Raw genomic sequence first — 22702 nt, forward strand, 5'->3', positions numbered from 1 at the left:
GAAATGGCGACGGAGAGCTTTAGTGAAGTGTACTTCATTTTAATTCATTAAATTTACTATTTTCGTGGTCCGCTTGACCAATTAATACTTTACAATTAATTAAGGTTTTTCATCTCAACTAAAAACCTTAATTAATTGTAAAGTATTAATTGGTCAAGCGGACCACAAAAATAGTGAATTTAAATTAAAAAAAAAAAAAAAGTTTTGCTGCATCCTCCTTGTATGCTTGCTGGTCTTATTTAATGGTAGAAACAGGAAAAATAATAAAAAATAAAAACAGACTTACTCTTAGCTCGCCCCACCCGTAACCTCTGTGTGGACAGAAAACTGCTGCCGGGACAAATTCCACCCTATTTTTGGCCAAAGGAGAAAACGGAAATTTACGGCCGAACCCAGAGCAATGCGGCCGTAAATTTGTCAACAATTTTAATTGCTTTCAGGTACAAATAAAATGAAGGTAAACTTCTCAGGAAATAAGAGAAACTACTTGAAGGAAGTAATGAAATAGGAGGCGATTTGAAGCTAGCGGACTGTAGGAATATAGTAAGGAAAATCCGGAGCAGTAGGATAACACAAGGGAAACAGGATGGAAACTAAAAAGGGTTAAATCGTAAGCAAATTAATCTACTGACGATAGCTGAACAGAAGCAAAAAGTTCAATAAAAAATGGCATTGGGAGCAAGAGGATTAAGGAATCATAATAATTTGCTGGCGCAATTTTATTCATCGGACTTAGCACCTTCTGATTACTGCTCATTCGAACTGTTACAGAATGGAAAAACCTTTCATTGATGGATATCGCATCTAGATCAGCCACCTACAACACTCTGGAGTTTTATGATGCGGCATAACAGAAAAGATGACAAGATAATAAAAAGGTTCAATAAATAATTGCACTCATAAAAACCGAACGAACTTATTTGCCAACCCTATGGACAATATTTTGAGAAATTTCTTTCAAAGTTCAACATTTCTACTTGAAAAGCTAAAAATCTGGCCCATCAAATGTTAGCAGATCTTACATCAACATCTATTGATGTAATGCTAATTAAATTCAAATTATTATGTTATACAGTCGAACTTCACATTGGCACCAGCGAGGGATGGAGTTGTACCAGAATGATTCACATAGAAAAAATATTAGGTACATAGACTCAAATTGTCTATTTTTTATGAGCTTGTTTAACTTCGACCTTTTCTTTGACAATTTTTTTTCCACACTCATTTCTAAAATCGGTTTGTCACAATCACCATCTGAGGACTAACTAGCTGAACTAGTGAAAAAAGGCGCCTGAGAGGGTTGTTTGGGTTATAAAAATTCTTGAAATGTTACTGTTTGTATGTAACAAGTACAAGAGACACAGTAGAATGGTCAACGCGTTAGATTTTCGGCTCAAGACCCCATAGGTAGTGGGTTCAATTCCCACAGTCAACCCTTGTCTTTTTTTTCACCCTCTAATGTAAGTCATCATCAAAATTAAGTTGTCATTCATGGAATTCTGAATTGTTTTTCTTTCTGCTGACGCTTAGAAGAATAGAACTTTATTTTTTTAGAACTTTATTAGAAAACTATATCCATTTATTTTAGAATGTCCTTTAATGAGGGATGTCCAGTTATTAGAAGTGTCCATTTAGGGAAGTTCAACTGTATTTCATAATATTATCAGTTAATAATAACTGTGATTTTTTTTTTTTTTCAAGCACATATTTAACATTTTTGGTAAAATTTTGGTCTTTTCTTTTAAAATTGCTTTAAGCAATATTTTTTACTTCAGCATATTTGCACAATTATAACATTGCAATAAAGAAATATTTGTAAAATTTATACCTTGAGCTCCCAGCATAGTAGCTTTAACAGTAGATAGAATTTTCAGCTGAGTTCCAATCGTTGGAATCCTTTCACAGACTTGTAGCAAGCTCTGAAGAAAATAAATATTATTGTCGGAGTAGGAGGTGAGGTAAATAATAGAAATTGTACAAACCGTTCTCATTCTCTTATCTGTACATTCCCTCGCCAATTCTTTGGCCAATCTTGTCACTTCTTCACTAGCTTCGGCAATTTCCTTGGCACAAGCGATCAGGTCTCGTTTTGTACCTCCTTCGCCTCTTACGAGTTGTGAAAGCCGGCCCATGAGAAGTGCCATTCTTTTCGCAGCTGCAATGATGTCGTTATCCTTCGAAGACCACTGACGCACTTCCTCGTGTAAACCGTGTGCAGCAACCTGACAAAATATTAATTTACGACCAGTCCAATAAGGAACGAACGGAAGTATTTACCATGATCGGTTGATTGGGTTGCGGAGCATGCATAAACATGTCATCTTCGTCGTCTGTCTCTGGTGGTGGAGGACGAGGAGGTGGAAGATCACCTCCAGGAAGTGGTGGGCGTGGTGGAGCCAATTCTGAAGAAAAACTGCTATTAGAACCTACATTGTGAAATTTTTGACACACTACATGCTTGGAAAATTTTTAGAAACATTTGATTTTAGAAAAAAAAAGAACAAAAGAAAACAAACAACCCATTTAAATCTCCTTAAGTCCATGCTGAAGGAAAAAGAAAGGTTTTATGGGACAGAAAGTTTTATGTACACTTTATACAATGCACTACCTGGTTCAGCATAATGGACAGGCCTGTGAATCGGAGGCTGATAAACTGGTTCTGAAAAAAGTTTACGCTGTTATTTTCACCCGTCACCTTTAACCCGTGTCAGTCATTACACACTTGGTACTAAATTTAATACAAAAGTATTTATCTCTTTCCCTAGGAACTATCAAGAAACATAAAATGATAAACTAGATCTGCAAACATAGATTTATCTAATATAGATACATTTTCAGCTAAGAAAAATGCAAGAAGCTTTCAAAACAGGCACTATAAAACCAATTTACAACAATTTCTGTTTACAAATAACCACAAAGTTTATAAGATTGAATCATTTTGGTAAAAATTTGTAATGATTGAAGATTATTTGATGTTGCATTATGAAATATAAGCCTTAAAAATCAAGTAATTGAAATAAAACACTGCAAAAACTGAAAATATGCTACAATAACTCATAAAATAATAATAATATTCGCAAACATGTAGCTTAATGCGGGGAAAAAAAATTACTGCAATCTATCCAACATGCCATGGAAAAGCTGGGGATCATAAAATAACAAAAGATCAAAAATAAAAGCATTACAAAGAAATAATCTTAAATTAATTAAGGTTTTTAAGTTGAGATAAAAAGTCAGTGTCACGAGCGGGATTCAAACCCACGACCTTCGGCTTGATACGCCGCTACTTTACCACTTAAGATATCGTGACCTCGATTAATCGATTGAAAGTTATTAATTAGTGGATTTAATAAGTAACAATGAAGTACACCTTCACTAAAGCTCTCCGTGGCCATTTCATTTGTCGTCGAGAATCCAATCCGATTACACGACATTTGAAAAATGGCAAAAAGGAGGGAAAATTCAAAAGGTGGGGTTGAGATGGGAAGTTAGTGCCCGAGGGGATCGAAGTCACGATAGCTCAAGTGGAAGAGCAGCGGCGTATCAAGCCGAAGGTCGTGGGTTCGAATCCCACTCGTGACACTGACTTTTTATCTCAACTTAAAAACCTTAATTAATTGAATGTTATTAATTGGTCAAGCGGACCAAGAAAAATATTGGAATTACAAACAAACTTGAACTCTGATGACCTAAAAACATCTTTCAAACAAAATTGCCACTGGGCGGGATGGAAAAACAATCACAAGCGTCAAAGATGGAGAGGCCACCTGGAACATTTCCGTGGCACCCTTTGGAACAGGACTGTGCAAAACAAAAATAATTGGGCTCAACTTAGGGGATTAAAATAAATGCTTAAGTCCCCCCAGCCTTAAAAAGTATCGAAAGTATCCTGTAACCCTGGAGAGAGGAGCCATGGAAAAGAAAGTAACCAAGTCAGGAAATTGGTCATATATTAGGGGACCGGAAAGTGTTTTTTTTAAAAAGATTAAATTGAAACAGATAAATTTTTATCAAGTTTTGATTTTTAATTACCCTCGTTATCAACAACAATTTGTATCTGGTGTGTAAATTTTCAATACCGGATTGATAACAAACAATTGGTTTTTGAGCAAAATATCTATAGATGGCATTTTGTACATCATACAAATTTTCAAATTTTTTGCCACTTAGAAAATCAAGTGGCGATCGGAATAAATGGAAATTGGATGGAGCAATATCGGGCGAGGCAATACCTCCTACCTGAATTCATACATTTTTTCTCGGGTTTGTCTTGTGCGTAAGTTTCAGCACATCAAAAAGAACGACCCCGGGAACACTCCACCAAACACACGAAAACGCCTTTTTGGGATGTAAACCTAGTTTAGCTGTACTTTGTGGCAATCATTCAGAGCCACTGACTTTTGCACTTTGAATTATCATAGGGGACCCATACCACCTCCAAAGGTCAAGCGATCAAAAAATGCTTCCAGTATTGTGCTGGTTAAGCAAAAATCTAGTCTGCTTACTTTACCAATCTGATTCGTTTCCACTTCCACCTTTAACAAGTCATTGAACAAAGTTGTCGGTCTTCTTGATCGATAAGGGTCGAAAAGATCAAAATAACCAAATTTGAACTTAGAAAACCCCCTTTGGCATTTACAAATGTCTAATGCACTTGGATAAACATCGCAAATGTTTTTGGTTGCGTTACTACCCTTGCAAAAACTCAAAAAGCATATAATGCTGGATGTGTATTTTCTGTATTTGGCTGGCCCTGACACCATAAATTGGAAAAAATTAAGATTTAATTATTTATGAGTGAAGAAGTCATTCTAACCTTAAAATATCTTTGGCACGACTGAAATTCACAATGAGCTGATAAATGACAAACGAATATTGACATGGGCTGAAATGATTTTATTTTCTGGTCTCCCCCCCCCCCCAATATAAACGAGAGTTGGTTTTGCACAAGAAAATGTTAAAAAAAAAAAAAAAGCATGGAGCGACGAGCAAGATAAAAGGGCAACGACTGGAGCAGACAAGTTACATCTGGCAAGCCTGAGTAAACAGGCCGAGGACCTGGATCGAGTGATCAGATGCGTCCTGGAAGGAGATTGTGGCTGCCAAGAGGAGGACAATTTTCCCACCATTGTGAGCGAATCAGGAAACGAACAGTTCCGGAGCACCGAGACAATAAATGGACAAAGGATGTCAAGTTTTCCTCCTTATGTGTAGCTGGAACCTCATTCATAATTTGAACCAAGTTCAGAGAAGGGAGAACTGAACCACAAATGGTGACATGGCATGTTGGGTATAAATAAATATTCGAGAGAAAATACGTTGGAAAAAAATGGTTAGAACCATGTATAAGAAAGAATATTCAATGAATAGCATATCAAAAATAGATTAATTTTTTTTTTAATAGCAGGAACAGGTTTTATTATGAAATGAACATCGCTTAACACTGAACTAAGTTTAACCTATGCTCAACTGTCGTTCAAAATTGAACCAGTTCATAATTTGATTTAGGTCAAGATAAATTGAAAAAAAAACGGCAATTTTTTAGTTTAACTCGTTTCAGTACTGAACTGAGTTCAAACCAAGTTTAAGCAACATTTACTGAAAATTTGTTTTATGTAAATAATCAATAGTCTTTAAATATATCTTGTTTTAAATAAGGAAGGTTATTTTTTCTTAATCTCATAAATGAATTTTAATTAGAATATATAATAATTTTATGTAATGTGATGAGCGATCACAGAAATTGTTGTAAAAAGGCTAATGATTAATAAGATGAGCAAGGCTTTTTTTTTTTTGTTAAAATGCAGTAATACCTTCATAAGAATAAGCATAAGCTTGATTAATTTTCCTGACTTTGCGTGTCGACGATACCTGATCTGTCAGTTCAAAATTGGATGTTAAACACTCTTCTGTAAAATCCTGATCTAAAACACATACGACTTGCCGCTGATTTTTTGCCTTTCAACCGTTTTCTAGCTTTGGCAAATTTCTAACGCTTGTACGCTTTAGTCGGAAAAAGCATGTTAAAGCTTGCTTATATCCTAAGATTGTTAAAATTTGCGTTTAGTTATCTACACGTTTATTTACAGCAGTTAGAGTGGACATTTCCCTTCCTATTTCGATTTTTCTGTTATTAACAAACTTCTTACCGCTGATTTGAAGACTGCCGATATCTGGGGTAACTGTAAGTGCACGTCTTACATCACCGACTGCACCAAGAAGCTAAACAAATTTAATTTAAAATGAATAGTATTCATCCTCTAAACTAACACAAGTTCTTTAATTGGGAGCTTGAAGTATTTCATATATTTACAAACTGAAAATTAGCAGAAGAAAAGATCTTTGAAATTCAATTTTAATACATTAGAGAAAAAACATTACAAAAAAATGCTGTTGTCCATGCAAAACACAGAATATACTGTAAAGCAGATTTTTTAAATAATTAATACAAATTTACAAAATGAAATGAACTTACAGCTCTGTTAGCTTCTCTCCACCTGGAGACTGCAGCATGGTCGTGTGGGTTAACTGCAACAGATTTCGCTTCCTGCACCATCCTCGTTACACCTAGAAAAAAAAAAGTTTAATTTTATTTTAACTATAATAATAATTCACTAGTTTTCGTGGTCCGCTTGACCAATTAATAACTTTCAATTAATTACGGTTTTTTAGTTGAGATAAAAAAGTCAGTGTCACGAGCGGGATTCGAACCCACAAACTTCGGCTAGATACGCCGCTGCTTTACCACGACTTCGATCAACTTGGCCACTAACTTCCCATCTCAACCCCACCTTTTGAATTTTCCCTACTTTTTGCCATTTTTCAAATGTCGTGTAATCTATTTGATTCTCGGCGACAAATGAAAGAGCCACAGAGAGCTTTAGTGAAGATACACTTCATTTAACTTATTAACTAGTTTTCATGGTCCGCTTGACCAATTTCAATTAATTAAGGTTTTTTAGTTGAGATAAAAAAGTCAGTGACATGAGCAGGATTGAAAAATGGCAAAAAAGAGGGAAAATTCAAAAGGTGGGGTTGAGATGGGAAGTTGGTGTTCGAGTGGATCGAGGTCACGACAGCTCAAGTGGTAGAGCAGTGGCGTATCTAGCCGAAGATCGTGGGTTCGAATCCCGCTCGTGACACTGAGTTTTTTTAACTCAACTAAAAAACCTTAATTAATTGAAAATATAATAATAATGATTACTTACAGTTTTGGAGATAATCAGCAGCTTTGTTAACAGCGGCGATGAAAATGGGATCTTCCGAGTTTTCAGCCTCTTGTTTAGCGACTTGAAGAACTCTATTTGCAAATCGTGCAATGGCAGTGGTGTGCTCTACCATCTTCTCTGCATCAGCATTTGCGATCGCGTCTTCACACAGTACAGTATGTTTTTGCATGTGCTCTTCTGAAATTTTACAAAAGTGCGCCGAGTTTATAGCCTCGTCGCACAGGTGTCTTATTTTCGCAACGCTGTCTGCATATTGTTTACGCAGGTTTTCAAAATGCTCCTCGGCCGCTTTCGATTCGCTGTAGGTGAGCCTTATTCTACCAGCATTTACCAACTGCGGTGTCAATGATTCTACCCGGCCAGCTGCAGAGACTAACGCCTCGCTCAGCTTCTTATTACCACCGGTACCACCGGCTGCTACCAGCCGACCAGTACGGCCAGCACATTTCGACCAAGAACTCAACCAAGCACCTTTATCATTGAGGTTAGTATCTCTTCCTTGCACACCTATAAAAATAATTGAATAAAAAAAACTAAAACAACACAGATTTTATTTATTTTACCTTCGGGAACATGAACAGCTTCGTTGAATTGTTTTAATGGCGTGTTTATATCAGCAAAATCCTCAACAACACGGTTGACAACTGCATTCTGAATGCTTTCTTTCAATTCGTGCAATTTTTCAGAGAGATTTCTGCAGAGGGGAAAAAAATTGTGTTCAAACTCTTTGAGATGTATACGGTTGTCAGCTTTACCTTGCGACCTGCTGTGCTTGTGGAGAATTGCCCATTCCGCGCCTGCACAAATCGCTCAGCTGCCTAGAAAGTCGGTCGACCTGTTCGCAAAGAGCTATCATCTCAGCCTTGTGCACACCTTGCAACCCCTCAGCAACCTAGTTACACACAAAATATTTTATTGTTAACTAATACAAAACTTAAACATATATTATTTTCCTAATAAGATATAGAAAATTTACTAAACATATAATATATACAAGACGTATTTTTGGTATAAAGTATATTCTTCTGTTTCAAAAGCAAAGTAAGGAAAGGATGAATCATGCATGGCCTTGTTTGAATGAAATTCTAAATAAACCACTGGTGCTTTTTTTGGTGCCTCAGATCATTCTCCAGCTATGCTTTTTGAATTTTCTTCATTTTAATTGCTGAACTTTTACTAACCTTTTTGTCATTCTAAATTTCCAAGGAAAGCGAAAAAATGAGATGACGGCATGATTTAGAAATGCGTTAAAAAAAAAAACTGTGAATGCATGTCATGATTAATATGGAATATAAGATAAATAGACAAAAATTGTTTGATGAATTGCTACAAATATTTACGAGGGTGTATCAAATATAAACAGGACTAATTTTATTAAATGTCAGATGGGTCGTAGACCTGAAAGGGGTTGATGGGCAAGTAGATAGTACCTAGGGACAACTCTCCTAGGTCCCTTTAATATCCATAGAAACCATGAGAAAGAAGTGTGCTTTATTACCAGATTATTATCAAATTTCACCAAGGAAGGGGTGAATCTGATCAAAAAAGCATAGTATATAATACGCTGTCAAGAACCTGAGCCACCGCCAAAGACGAGTGACCGAGGTCAACATCGAGGTGATTCATGCTATTGTGAATTATTGGATGAAATCGTCATTTCGAAGGAAAAGGAAGAAACAAGCCACAAGTGTCGTTCTTCTGTATGACAATCGCTATTGCCACAAGGCAAAAATTTTATGCAATAGGATGGGAACCCTAAAAGAAAATCCACCTTATAGACCAGATCTTGTCATTTTCATCATTTTAGAAGCACTTGCAGGCCAGTGTTTCGGCATGACAACGAAGTGGAAGCATCTGTTTCTGCTCCAATGACTACGAGAATGTCCCAAGAGTTTTTATGATGATGCAAAAAAAAACTTCCAATCCGATGGGATAAATTAATTTCTCGAGCAGAAGATTGGGTAGAAAAATAATGTTTTTGAAAGTTTAATAAAATAAAGTTAGAATTGTTTTTTGAGTCCCGTTTATATTTGATACACCCTCTTATAAACAGCAGGTATTAATTTTAATTCACTAGTTTTTGTGGTCCGCTTGACCAATTAATATCTTTCAATTAATTAAGAATTTTAGTTGAGATAAAAAAGTCAGTGTCACGAGCGGGATTCGAACCCACGATCTTAGGCTAGATAAGCCCTGCTCTACCACTTGAGCTATCAAGACACTGACTGTTTTATCTCAACGAAAAACATTAATTGAAAGATATTAATTGGTCAAGCGGACTATGAAAACTAGTGAATTTAATAAGTTAAAATGAAGTATACCTTCACTAAAGCTCTCTGTGGCCATTTCATTTGTTGCCGAGAATCAAATAGATTACACGACATTTGAAAAATGGCAAAAAAGAGGGAAAATTCAAAAGGTGGGGTTGAGATGGTAAGTTAGTGTCCGAGTGGATCGAGGTCACGACAGCTCAAGTGGTAGAGCAGCGGCGTATCTAGCCCAAGATCGTGGGTTCGAACCCCGTTCATGACACTGACTTTACTATCTCAACTAAAAACCTTAATTAATTGAAAGATATTATTTTTAATTTTTTCTCTCCCTGTCATTATTTATCTAGAGTTGTGTTCACAACAGAAGAGTTCATATCAACCTAGGGATGCTGGTTTAAGTATTCTGGGACCTTTACATGAGTGAACATGTCACAGCTGAAACCATTGCCATAAATTTGCATGGAGATAATGAATATAAGGAATGATAAGTAACTATTGTGGAACAAAGAAGACAACAAAAAAGTCTGGGGGGTTCATGAAAAAGGGTTCTAAAAAGTCATTTGGAGAAAAAAAATCACAATGCACATTCAATATTTTTGACAGTTTATGCATTTTCTAAGGTCGATTCAGAAAGGAAGAGCTGAATTAAGATAAAATGTAAAGATTGAATTTAGACAAAAGCTAAACTGAAAGAGGAAAGATTTTTTTTAAATTTATAACAGTTGAATAATTAAAATTTACAACTGTTCCATGCTGCATGCTTAATTAAAGAATTCTTTAATAACTTTTTGTAAAATTACATTTGTTTAAATCAAACATATTACCTTCTTTCCTTCGTCTACGATTAGAGCGATGGCCCGATGTCCTAGGCCACTGTCATCCCTCTCTGGATGCTGTAGCCACCTTGTAGCTTGCTCAAGCCGACCCGCTACAGTGTGGGCGATCTGTTCTCCACCGAGACGCTCCATGTTGTTGACAGCCGAGCTGACAACCCTGACTAAATCACCGAGTTTTTCTTGTATACCTCGGCTCACACTTTCAGCCTGAAATATTGTTTCATTTGTAACATTTTTTAAATTATTTTTTGTTTTGTTAAACGCCTGACCTGTGGGGTTGTTCCTTTTCCGTCTTGCCTCAATTCACACAACGCTTCCGTCATTGTGTTAATCTCCGAGCAGAGTCTATTTATGTTATCGCGGTCAGCAGGCATTGCTCTGTCGGCGACTGCATATGAATGTTCCACAATTTGTCTCACTGCTTTCTCGCCGACTCCACCTCTCATGGCAAATGGATCCTGTAAAGTTTTATACTTTAGTGTCCTTAAAAATGATAATATAAATCAAATTATTACTTCAAGGAAATCCTTAGCAGTCTTGAATTTGCTTTGTATTGCGTTGTTAGCTTTCTTCATTACTGTGAGATTGTCAGCGTCCCACTCATCTTCATCGTAAGTCGTCAACTGAAGGACCCTGATTATTTCATGAAGCTCATCGGTCATTCTTGAAGTAAGATAGTTTCTATTTTCAGCTGCTTCTTCTGCACCTTTTCCCTCTAAAGTGTAAAATACAAAAATGATATAGGAAAAGCTCATTAAATAAATTTATCATTTTTTACCTTGGGAGATAATATGGATGAATATTTTCATACTGCAAATAAGGATCGGAGCTAAAGTTTTGACTTGATCCAAGCAGCGTATCAGTATTTCTCTGTGAACTTGATGCGTCAATTCTTTCTCCCTGGCACCGACTTCCCTTGAAACTTTGCTCAAGCAAGGGCTGAGATCTTTGAGAAATTGGACCAAGTCTTCCATCGTCTCGATGACTTCGGCGACGGCCAAGTAGTCAAGCACCTTTTTACATTCCCTGATGATCTTCCTGACTTCGGACTCGTCGAAGCAAAGTAGCAAAGACGAAGTCCCTTGTAAAATGCCCCTAGAACCTTCGATAAGCTTCTTTCTGGCCGGTCCTGAGTACGGATCGGCTTTGAGCATAGCAGAAGCCTCTTCGAGGAGTTTCGATGCCCTCTCGACCCGATCGAGGGCAGAAGGCATATCATGCTTGAGGATTGTATCATCACTGCTGCTAATCGTTTCCCGACCAACCTATACAACATTTACAATTAGTAATTACTTAAATTCACTAATTTTGTGGTCCGCTTGACCAATTAATTAAGGTTTTTAGTTAAGATAAAAAAGGAAGGTAGGTATAAAAATAGGGGGAAACTCAAAAAGTGGGGTTGAGATGGGAAGTTGGTATCCGAGGGGATCAAGGTCACGATAGCTCAAGTGGTAGAGCAGAGGCGTATCAAACCAAAGATCGTGGGTTCGAATCCCACTTGTGCCCATTGACTTTTTTATCTCAACTAAAAACCTTATTTATTAGTAATTACTGTCACCTGTCATTCTCTCTCTCTCTCTCTCTCTCTTTCTCTATCTCTCTAACGATCTCTTTCTCTATCTCCCTAGTTAAATCTTCCCTGTCTCTCTGGCTAAATCTTTCCCTATCTCTCTAGCTATGTCCTTCTCTATCACTAGCTATCTCTTTCTCTATCTCTCTAGCTAAATCTTTCCCAATATTTCTAGCTATATCTTTCTTTATCTTCCTAGCTACATCTTTTCCTATCTCTCTATCTATTTTTTTTATATATCTCTATGTCTTTCTCTATCACTCTCTAACGATCTCTTTCTCTATCTCCCTAGCTAAATCTTTCCATTCACTCTAGCCAAAGCTTTCCCTATCTCTCTAGCTATATCTTTTTCTATCTCTCTAACAATCTCTTTCTCTATCTCCCTAGCTACATCTTTCCCTATCTCTCTAGCTATATCTTTCCTTATCTCTCTAGCTATATCTTTTTCTATCTCTCTAACAATCTCTTTCTCTATCTCCCTAGCTACATCTTTCCCTATCTCTGTAGCTAAATTTTTCCCCATCTCTGTCTCTATCTCTCTAACAATCTCTTTCTCTATCTCCGTAGCTACATCTTTCCCTATCTCTGTAGCTAAATTTTTCCCTATCTCTCTCTTTCTGTCTAGCTATCTCCGTCTCTATCTCTCTAACGATCTCTTTCTCTATCTCCTAGCTATATCTTTCCCTACCTCTCTAGCTAAATTTTTCCTTATCTCTCTAGCTATATCTTTTTCTATCTCTCTAACAAACTGTTTCTCTATCTCCCTAGCTTCATCTTTCCCTATCTCTGTAGCTAAATTTTTCCCCATCTCTGTCTCTATCTCTCTAACGATCTCTTTCTCTATCTCCTAGCTATATCTTTCCCTACCTCTCTAGCTATGTCGTTCTCTATCACTAGCTATCTCTTTCTTTCTAGCTAAATCTTTCCCTATCTTTCTATCTATATCTTTCCCTATCTCTCTAGCTATATCGTTCCTATCACTAGTTACCTCTTTCTCTTTCTCTCTAGCTAAATCTTTCCCTATCTCTCTAGCTATATCGTTCTCTGTCATTAGTTACCTCTTTCTCTTTCTATCACTCACTAATGATCCCTTTCTCTATCTCTTCTCTCTCTCTCTATCTCTAACATCACCCCGCAGAAGGAATTGTAACAATTTATATAATCTTCTGTCCTGTTTCTTGCACCTTCTCAACCTCTGGCATTATCTCTCTTTCTCCCTCCCCACATTTTCCCCCTCCCTCTTTCCATATATCGATCTATCAGATAGGTCATTGGAGATTTAAATTTGCAGTTTTATTAAATAAAATAATGATAATTCATTCTCCCTAATTAATTAAATATAAAACCACTCTCACTCATACTAATGTGCAAGAGGGCTTAACATGCAACTACATATTCAGTCTGCTGATGAGGGGGTCAGAACCACTTGACAATACTTTTTTCATATTATTCACAATTAGAAAACAATGGGCTACACCAGGATTCAAACCCAGAACAGCTAGGGTGGCAAATATGAATCACACGCCCTAACCACCCAGCCACCACGGTTCAATTAATTTTTTTTTGGAATACAATGGGGGGAAGTATTAACAACCTAACAAAAACTAATAGCTTTTAATTTGATGTTAAATCAAAACAGGATTTGATTGAAATTGCTGTAATGATAATAGGTTCGATGAGTATCGAAATAAGACAAATTGAATTTTGATGATAAGAAATGAACAAATATATATTTTTTAAATTAGATATATATTATTAAATATTAAAATAAGCCACACCTGTGAACAAAATTGGCCATTCTAAAAATATAGGGCACTGACCCATGCTATAAATAAACTAATAGTTCCAGGGAAACACTTTGTTGAAGTTGAATTGCAACATTTCCAAACATAGTTGCCAATTCTCTTTAGGGCTAGGCATTTGATGGTTAATTAGAAAAGAGACGAATGGCTGAGATATGCATCACCAATTAACACATCAAAAACTGGGGTGTGCCCTCTGGAAATTCATGCCGTTAAACTGTCCACTGTTTCATTCTCAAAATAAATTTGTGAGCAAGTCTACTTCAAAGATTAAATTATCGCTATCCCCCCCCCCTGTTATTGTAAACACAGTCGATTTGAAATCTTGGGATGTGTCTTAGCAATAATTTGAACCAGTGCCAGAACCGTTCTTTGCCAAAAGTCATAAACTTTAATGAAAAGAAGGCCAAGAGAAAGAGTACATTTATTTTGTTTGGACTTTTAACCCTATGTTGATATGAAAATATTGTTTTAATTAATAAACAATACATTATTAACCATTATTTACCTTTACAAGATTAGTCACTGCTCTTGACACCGCTTGGACGGGCCGTTCCAAATCTGGCATAGCATTTCCATCTTCGGCTTCCTCATGTAAAATAACAAGACGAGAGACCTGTAAAATATTTCTTTATTAATTACATTAATCAAGTGATTTATTGGGAAAATAAAAATACAAGGATGTAGCCTTAAAAGTATAAAAAATACATATTTAACTTAATTACTATTTATGGATCAAAAGGGGGGGTACTTAATTATTATAGTTAATAGTATAACCCAAAAATATTTTTTTCTCTTCTCTAGTAAATGTAACACCTTAAACAAAAAGACATTAGTTAAATTTAGAAAATAAAACCAACAAGAAACAAAACCAAAATGAGAAACAGGAAGCATAAATTGACTGCAGGTATTTGTCACAAGTCTTCTTATAAACTATAGTGCACTATTTTTAATTTCTCTCTAAAAAAATTGTTGATTTGCTAAATTCCATTTGACCTATTTTAAAAATCTACATAATTTAAAAAAATGTTTATGTGAGCTGTAAAAAGATAAGGCACAGCACTGAAGAGATAACATAGGAATGTACTTTTTTTTAAATTAATGCACACTTTACGTTATGACTATAAACACTTACATGTTGTTCTGATGGTATACCTTTACATTTTTTTAACTTTAACAAGGAGGATTCAACAGAATCCAGAATTGAAATCTTGCCACTGGTTTTAAGTTATTATCACAATGATCTACAGAAAGGTTGACTCTAGAGATCGTAACAACAGCAAGAGGGTTGGTTTGGGAAGAATTATCTAAATTACTTTTGAAAGAACAAGCTGGATACTGCAAGAACCGAAGCCGCTTGGGTAATACATTTGTTCTAACCTCGGTATTTAAATACACATGAGACTAAAGAAAAGAGCAGTTTATGCTTTGGGATATCCATCGAGCTTTTGATTCAATTAGTCATGATATTTTATAGCAGAGATTGTAAAAACATTCGTTTGTTAAAGATCCTGTATGATACCTATGTCTCAATGAAGGATGGTGGTTTCAGCAACCCGATGAAAATGACTAGGGGGGTCTTTCAAGGAGAAATTTTGAGCCCTTTTTTATTTATACTATTCCTGGCTGATATTAATTTCTTTTTCATTCAAGGGTAACAAAGGACTAAGTGTCGATCCTCTGTTATCTTTCTGCTTCTATATGCAGACGATTTAATCCTCCTGTCAGATTCTTATGCAGAATCGTAAACTTCGTTCTTTGTTAGAGTATTGAAAGAGTAATTGCCCTGCCAATAATCCAATATATCAAAAATGCACTTAATCAAATTTCAAAGAAAGGGATCTGAAAATTTTTTTCACAGAAGAAATAAATCTGAATATCGAATACATTTAATTTTGTAGGTGTACTATTCGCAGTTATCTTTGTTCCTGGATACAAAACGGAATGCAATCTCCCGTTTTAGAGTGTATGTAGTACTGTCAATAATATAATCGTCAGAACTCGTCTTAAACTTTTCCATGTAACTCCTCTTCTATATCATGATCTGCTGTGGGCACTAAGGCATCTTGGTTTACTGAAACAGGCCCAAATAAACTGATGATGGATACTAAGAAGTGAGTTTTGGTCTCAAGCTCTGCAGCCTTCTGACTTATTCTGCTTTTCTCTTTAAAGAAAGATCATTGACTGTCAGTTCTACAATTCCTTTCCCTTGATTTTCTTTGTATCCCAGGTTATATCTCCACTGAGCGGTTGTTTCAGATTCGAAGATAATCCGGTTGGCTGTTTCTTACTCTTCATTGCATAACCTACAAATGGAGTCATCCTTGAATGTAGATGATTTCTTAGATGCTAGCCAGTATAACTCCTCTGAGTTAGTCCTCCTGTAGCAGGAGTTTGCCAGCCTTGGTGAGGGTTGTTTTAGCGTAAGTTTATTCTCCTTTTGCCTTTTTTGCATCAATTCAGTAATGGACAATTCTGTGTTTGTTTTGTTATTCCAAGAATAGGTTCAGGTTGAAGATCGTCCTCTGATTTCTATTGGAACTTATGTAAATCACAGTTTTCTTTAAGTATGCCCTGGGATGGATATATAAGTTACTAGCTAAGAGCCCAGATAGACTACTTCAATTTTTTTTTTTAATAGAATCTTTATTACCAAAATCAATAAGATACAAAATATATACATGTGTGTATAATAAATAAAATACATAATTCACTATATGACATGGTAATAAACCATCTGCAGATTACTACAAATTTGTTACAACATATCCTAGTAATTCCTCACGACCAAACAGGACCCAGTACAACTGGGTTTTGCAGATAATGAGCTTGTTTTCAGAAATAGGGTGCTGTGACTTGTGGTACCAACTAGACGCAAATGAACTGACCCATGGTATGGGAATAAGGATACTAGGAAGCAGGGTTTGTGCTTCCCAGGCACTGCAGCCTTCTAGCTTATTGTTCTTTCCAAGTTCCTTAGTTCAGTGCAATAAACTCAATCCTTCTTCTTAGAAGTATCAGGTCATTGACTGTCGCTGCTACAATTTCATTCCCTAGATTAAATTAAAATCTCTATTGAGCTGTTGCTTCGCATTCAAACATGATATATGTGGCTGTTTCCTCCTCCTCATTACATAATCTGCAGATGGGGTTATCGTTGTATATATCTCAGATGCCAGTGACCGGTTAGTAGTCCTACCACTCCTCTCAGTTTAGCCCTCTTCAATTGCAGCAGTGATTTTGCCAGTTTTGGTGAAGGTTGTTGACTTACCCATAGTGTTCATCAGAATTTTTATTGTACAGTACACGTAATAAACAGGGTTCCTTGTGAAATAACTAGTCTTTTTCCAAGCCCGTACAGCAAATATAGTCCAAGTTTGTTATATCCAAGCAGATAAACCAGATTGATACAATTTTGCTCCCTGCTGTTTTGCCGAAAAGGAGGAGCTTTCATATATTTCATTTAATTGACTAATTTATATCAGCAAGCCTCATGAACCTACTGAATGGCACATAAACCACTTTATGTAATAAGCTATGCAAATTAGGTCATTGTTACTAACATGTTCTTGCTCATTTTGTTCTTTACCTTAGTTGATTTTGTTTTTTCTGATGGTTGTTGTGCATATTCATATGTTTCTGTATTTGAGTTTTTATTCATACATGTGAACGATTTATTCAGAATGTATAGAGCCTTCCTGAATGTATAGATTTATTATCTTAAGCATGCATATAACAAAAAAAAATTGTTTATGCTTGATATACTTTTTAATGCGACAATCAATGATTTGAATCAAGTGAATGAGGCTGAAACGTCAGAGGTCATTCAAGTGATACACACACAAAAAAAAAATCCATTAGATGCAGGAGTTAATAAAATAAACACAATTGGTTTTTTTACTTTCAATCAGTCCACAAGTTTCTATTCAAACTCACTACAATGAATTGAGCCAAGCACAATGATTTTTTTTATAACAAAACATTTTTATAATTCAAAGATTAAACAATCATTGCATTGTTAAATTGACATTTTTTAAAATATTTTCAGGGTTCTGGAATATTTTATGAGATAATTTTATTGCGTAATTAAGTAAAAATGTAATAATGTTATCTTTTTAAAAAGGTCAATTGGGGTTTAACAGTTATCAACGTCCTTTACGGATCTCTTTTAAAATAGGCAGATATTATTTTTAAACATGCTTTACTTGGACCAGGTTGGAAAGTTAGTCTGGATCTCCATCGAGTTTAAAAGGGAATGTGTATAAATAAATATTTTCTTTCCTAACTTATTCCCTAAGTTTTCAACAAATACAACTTAGGTCGGTTCGATAGTAAAAAGTGGAAATTTGCTCCCCTGGAACAGCTCTTGTTTGTATTTGTTTACAAAAGGCCAGATGGTACTGTTTACTTAAAAGAGGTGGCGTTTGATAGGCGTACAGCGTACAACACGCCTCGATACTTCAGAGGTAAAATTGGAGGAAATTCAACGCTACTTTTTAACTAATCACTTGTTATAAAGATTCATTGATTACATTTCCAAGCAGTGTTTTCTTTTTTTTTATTGATAAATAAATTATAAGTTGAACAAAAACAAAATGCCTTTAGCTGCAGAAAATTGAGATCTTTAGCATTTACGTTGATTGACCCATTTCTTTAAATTATTTCTGACAAGATGATCGTTTGTGTTTATCACAATTTATTTAACCTGATATTCAGCAATAAAATTTTTTACAATCATTTATAATATTTTTTAATAAACACTGCTTAAACTATTAAACACGAAGTGAAAATTTCTTGTGAATGATTGTTTGTTTCGTTATAACGGTTGTGGTTGGACGTTTTTATTTATGTTTTTTGCTATCAGACTTTACAGTCGTGAGAGATAAAATTAGGACATAATCTTTAAAGACCTCAGATCAGTCAATAGCTGCAAAGCGATAAAAAGATTGTGCAGCTGCTAATCCGTTTTATTTTTAAATGAAAAACTCCCGCCTTGAAATATTTACACAATGACGTATTTTTTTCCATCGAGCCTTTAAAAAATCGACAATTATGCTGAGTCATCTTTCTTCGTGGCCCTCGTACAACTTGCAAGTGGTGCATTTTGTTCATGAGTTGATTCAATGCTTCCTAACGAGGGAACCTCACACTTTTACTCCTTACTAAAATATGTGATAAGCTTGTATGACTAAACGTTGTCGAACATGTCGCGGACTTTTCCCTTTGACCACTTCTTTTTGGCTTTTCCTCCAGACCCTCTTCCTTCTTTTTTGCAATTTTAGCACTGGGCTTCAACCAAACACCCTTGATGTCTTTTTGATATAATAAATTTATTGGTTATTCTGGATTAATTTTCACACTAATATTGGATCCTGTAAATATTGTTCAAATTAAAAAATAATATTTTTCAGCAGTTTGATTTTTGATAGTTCCTGATCTTGTATTTTGGAAGAGACCATCTTGTTACAAATTAATTTACAATTTGATATTATATGTTAAATTATAGGTTGATTATAAATTAGCATATTTCATATTGATTGTTGATTATATATTAGCATATTTGATATGTACTATAAAAAACCAAAGGTTGTACAATAATTTGTTTATAATTTGATCTTTGTCGATCGTTTTGGTCTGCTTATCCTCACTGGGTGGTCTGTCAAGATGCATTTTGGCATTTCGCCATCTTCAGTGTGTTTGACAGACCAACTTAACGAGGATAGGCATAAGTAAGACATACAAGGAACAAATTATAGGTTCATCTCACACAGATTACAGGAGGAAATCTTAAAATTTACTTAGAAAGGTAATCAATTTCAAATTATTATTATTTTTTGGTTTATGTTAAAAAAAAAAATTCCCGCATTGGTTTTTTTGAAAAAGAAAGTAAATACATATTTACATTTATTTGGACGTTTTGGAAATTTACATCCATCATCGGCATCTATGCAACTATATTTTTTTATAAAAAAAACAACGTTGGTATTCATATTTTACATTTTATTCAAAAGTTTATCTTAAATTGTATTAAATTTATAATTTATTATTATCCATTTTATATTTTAAAAGATATGACTATCTTCCATCTGTAATTTTAGTTTATTTGTATACTTTTATTATTATTTCTAAGTAATAATTTAAAAAATTAAATAATACAAACTTATAATAAACACNATTATTATTATTGTATGGTAAATTCTGGATTAGCATTTTATACTAATATTCTTTTCTGTAAATATTAATTAAATTTCTTAATTTAAGTTATATCAGTGATTTGATCCTTGATCTCTGTTGGAGTGGACAAAACAAATAAAAAATGTACAGAAGAGGTTAGATTCTTTTCGTTCATTTAAAAATATGAAGTATGACAAATTGATACGTTCAGGATTTGAAAGTTTTTAATAGAATTTCTGTAAATATTGCTAATTGTATATAAAAAAATCAGAGATAAGGCTGAAAGAAAGAAAAACACTAGGTTTCTTCAAATTTTCAAAAATATATCTTCTTAATCGAAACTTTGAAACTATTCCTAACGATTTACACAGTTAAGAAATATAAACATTTATGAGTTTGGTTAGTGGATAAGAACTAACCGCCCATTCAACATTACATTGAAACAGAACGCTAAAAAGCTGGGCGTTTTTCTTTCTTTCAAATGTGCCTTATTCCTGATTTTTTATATACAATTATAACATTTAGGCTGATATCAATCATATCAAGGTAAATATTGTTCAAATTAACAAGCAATATTGATCTTTCATCATTCTTGGTTTTTAAAAGAGACCAACTTAAAAAAAATAAAAGAATGTTACATGATTTTAATATTTTTTATCAGAATGTAGCCTTTAAAGTAAAAAAAGAAGAAAAAAACAAAGACTAAGCGTGATATTAGGGATTTTTTTAGAATAGCATTTAAATAAATTAAAGCTTATTTGTCAGTAGTTTGACTGACCATGTTTTTCCTGGTCTGTATATTCTCGCTATTTTTGATAACATTTTTTTCTGTAGGTTGCCTAAGTTTGGAAAAAAAATGTACAGAGCAGTAAGTATATCAAGGGTTGTTTCAATAATTTTTCTGGAACGAATGAAACAAACCTTAAAATGTCTCAAAGATACTCGATTCTTTTATTTAATTTAAAAATAGGAAGTATGATAAATTGACATGCTCAAGATTTGCAAGTTTTAATATAATTTCTGTAAATACTGTTCAAATTATTAAATAAGAAATCATAAATTTCATGAGTAATTATTCAGAAATCGTGAGATGCGGTCTGGTCTCACGATTTCTGAATAATTATCAATTAACGGTCACTAATCATTCATGAATAATATGCCAAATGTTGTATATTTTACATAAAAGAATGGTATATAATGTTGATGTTTATTAAAACCCTTTTCTGTCATGTCAAAAAATGTCAAGTAAAATATTTGGTGTGTTTGTGATTATCATTTTATACCAAGGCTCAAATAAATTCAGTTTTTTCAGAAGTCTGATCGATCATGTTCTTTCTAATCTGTATATTCTTGCCGTTTATAATTTATTTATTTGCTTTAAGCTGCCCGAGCAAAAAAATTTATTTAAGAGTAAGTATATCTAGTGTTTTTTCATATTTTTCTGCAGTAGATGAAATAAAAAATATGTCTCAAAGAGGCTGGATTCTTTTCTTTCATTAAAAAAATGTAAGTATGATAAAGTGATATTGCATTTATTAATTTCCTCTAAGTACTGAATGAAATTAAGAAGTAAGAAATAAAACATAAATTTCATGCATAACGGTCAATTGTTGTACATTATACATAAAAGAATGGTATATAATGTCGATATTGTTTATTAAAATCCTTTACTGTAAAAACAAAAACAAATGTCAAGTAAAATATTTGGTGTGTTTGTATCATTTTATACCAAGGCTCAAATAAATTCAGTTTTTTCAGAATTCCGATCGATAATGTTCTTTCTAATCTGTCTATTATTGCTTTTTAATAAGTTATTTATTTGCTTTAAGCCCGAGCAAAAAAATGTATTTAAGAGTAGGTTTTTTCCCTCATTTTCTGCAATGTATGAAATAAAATTTAAAAAATCTGTCAAAGTGGCTGGATTCTTTTATTTCATTTAAAAATATAAAGTATGATAGAGTGATATTGCCTGTATTTAAAAAATTAATTTCCTGTAAGTACCGAATGAAATGAAGAAGTAAGAGATAAAACATAAATGTACATAACAGGTCAATTGTTGTATACTATACATAAAAGAATGATATATAATGTTGGTATTGTTTATTAGAACCATTTGTTGTAAAAAAACCAATGTCAAGTAAAATATTTGGTGTGTTTTGGAGTAGCATTTTACACTCCAAAAGGTCAAATAAATTTAGTTTTTTCAAAAGTTTGATCGACAATATTCTTCCTGGTCTGTCTAGTCTTTCATTCTATATTTGTTTAATATAAGCTGCACAAGAAAAAAAAAAAGAAAACCGAATGGAGGAGTGCGGTACATATATCAAAAAAATGTCTTAAAGAAGCCGGATTCTTTCCTTTAGTTAAAAAGAATAATGTATGATAAATTGATACGCTTAGGATTTGCCTGTTTTAATAGAATTTCTGTTTTAATCTGTACTACTTTATTTGCTTGCTGTAGGCTGGACATGAAAAAAAAAAATATTACTAATAAACTTTGATAGCTTTTACTATATTTTTATTGCATCTACATAAAAATTCTGTAAAATGATATATCGACATAGTTGATTTGAGCAAGTAGAAGGCGAAATAAAAATGTTAAACAATGCAAAATTTCAACTTTCAAACAAAATAAAAAAATATGACTAGTTTACTTGTAAATATATGGTTTTTAGATTTTTTTTACATAATAAGAAATAAAAATGTTAAACAATGCAAAATTTCAACTAAAAAAAATAATAAAATTTAAAAAAAATAAATAAAAAAAATAAAAAAATAAATGAATTAAGAGTAGGTATATCTAGGGTTTTTTTCATATTTT

The 22702-nt window shown here is 34.0% G+C and overlaps 1 protein-coding gene across 4 annotated transcripts in view; it reads right to left on the minus strand.

Moving 5' to 3' along the window:
* Positions 1-22702, minus strand: part of LOC106661061 (vinculin) — a 31465-nt gene that overhangs the window by 5801 nt on the left and 2962 nt on the right. For 2 of the 4 annotated variants that reach the window (XM_014384196.2, XM_014384187.2), the window contains exons 2-15: positions 14216-14323; positions 11114-11600; positions 10851-11050; positions 10605-10793; positions 10324-10542; positions 7985-8121; positions 7793-7923; positions 7209-7736; positions 6476-6567; positions 6150-6222; positions 2609-2659; positions 2278-2402; positions 1983-2222; positions 1829-1919 (exon numbers count right to left, since the gene is read on the minus strand). In XM_014384196.2, coding sequence (XP_014239682.1) covers positions 1829-1919; positions 1983-2222; positions 2278-2402; positions 2609-2659; positions 6150-6222; positions 6476-6567; positions 7209-7736; positions 7793-7923; positions 7985-8121; positions 10324-10542; positions 10605-10793; positions 10851-11050; positions 11114-11600; positions 14216-14323 — 2671 coding nt within the window. The remainder of the gene's footprint in view (positions 1-1828; positions 1920-1982; positions 2223-2277; positions 2403-2608; positions 2660-6149; positions 6223-6475; positions 6568-7208; positions 7737-7792; positions 7924-7984; positions 8122-10323; positions 10543-10604; positions 10794-10850; positions 11051-11113; positions 11601-14215; positions 14324-22702) is intronic. The other 2 variants (XM_014384212.2, XM_014384203.2) reach the window with 1 other exon arrangement.

Source organism: Cimex lectularius, unplaced genomic scaffold, assembly GCF_000648675.2.
Source record: "Cimex lectularius strain Harlan isolate CLEC.00 unplaced genomic scaffold, Clec_2.1 scaffold1, whole genome shotgun sequence".
NCBI lineage: Eukaryota > Metazoa > Arthropoda > Insecta > Hemiptera > Cimicidae > Cimex > Cimex lectularius.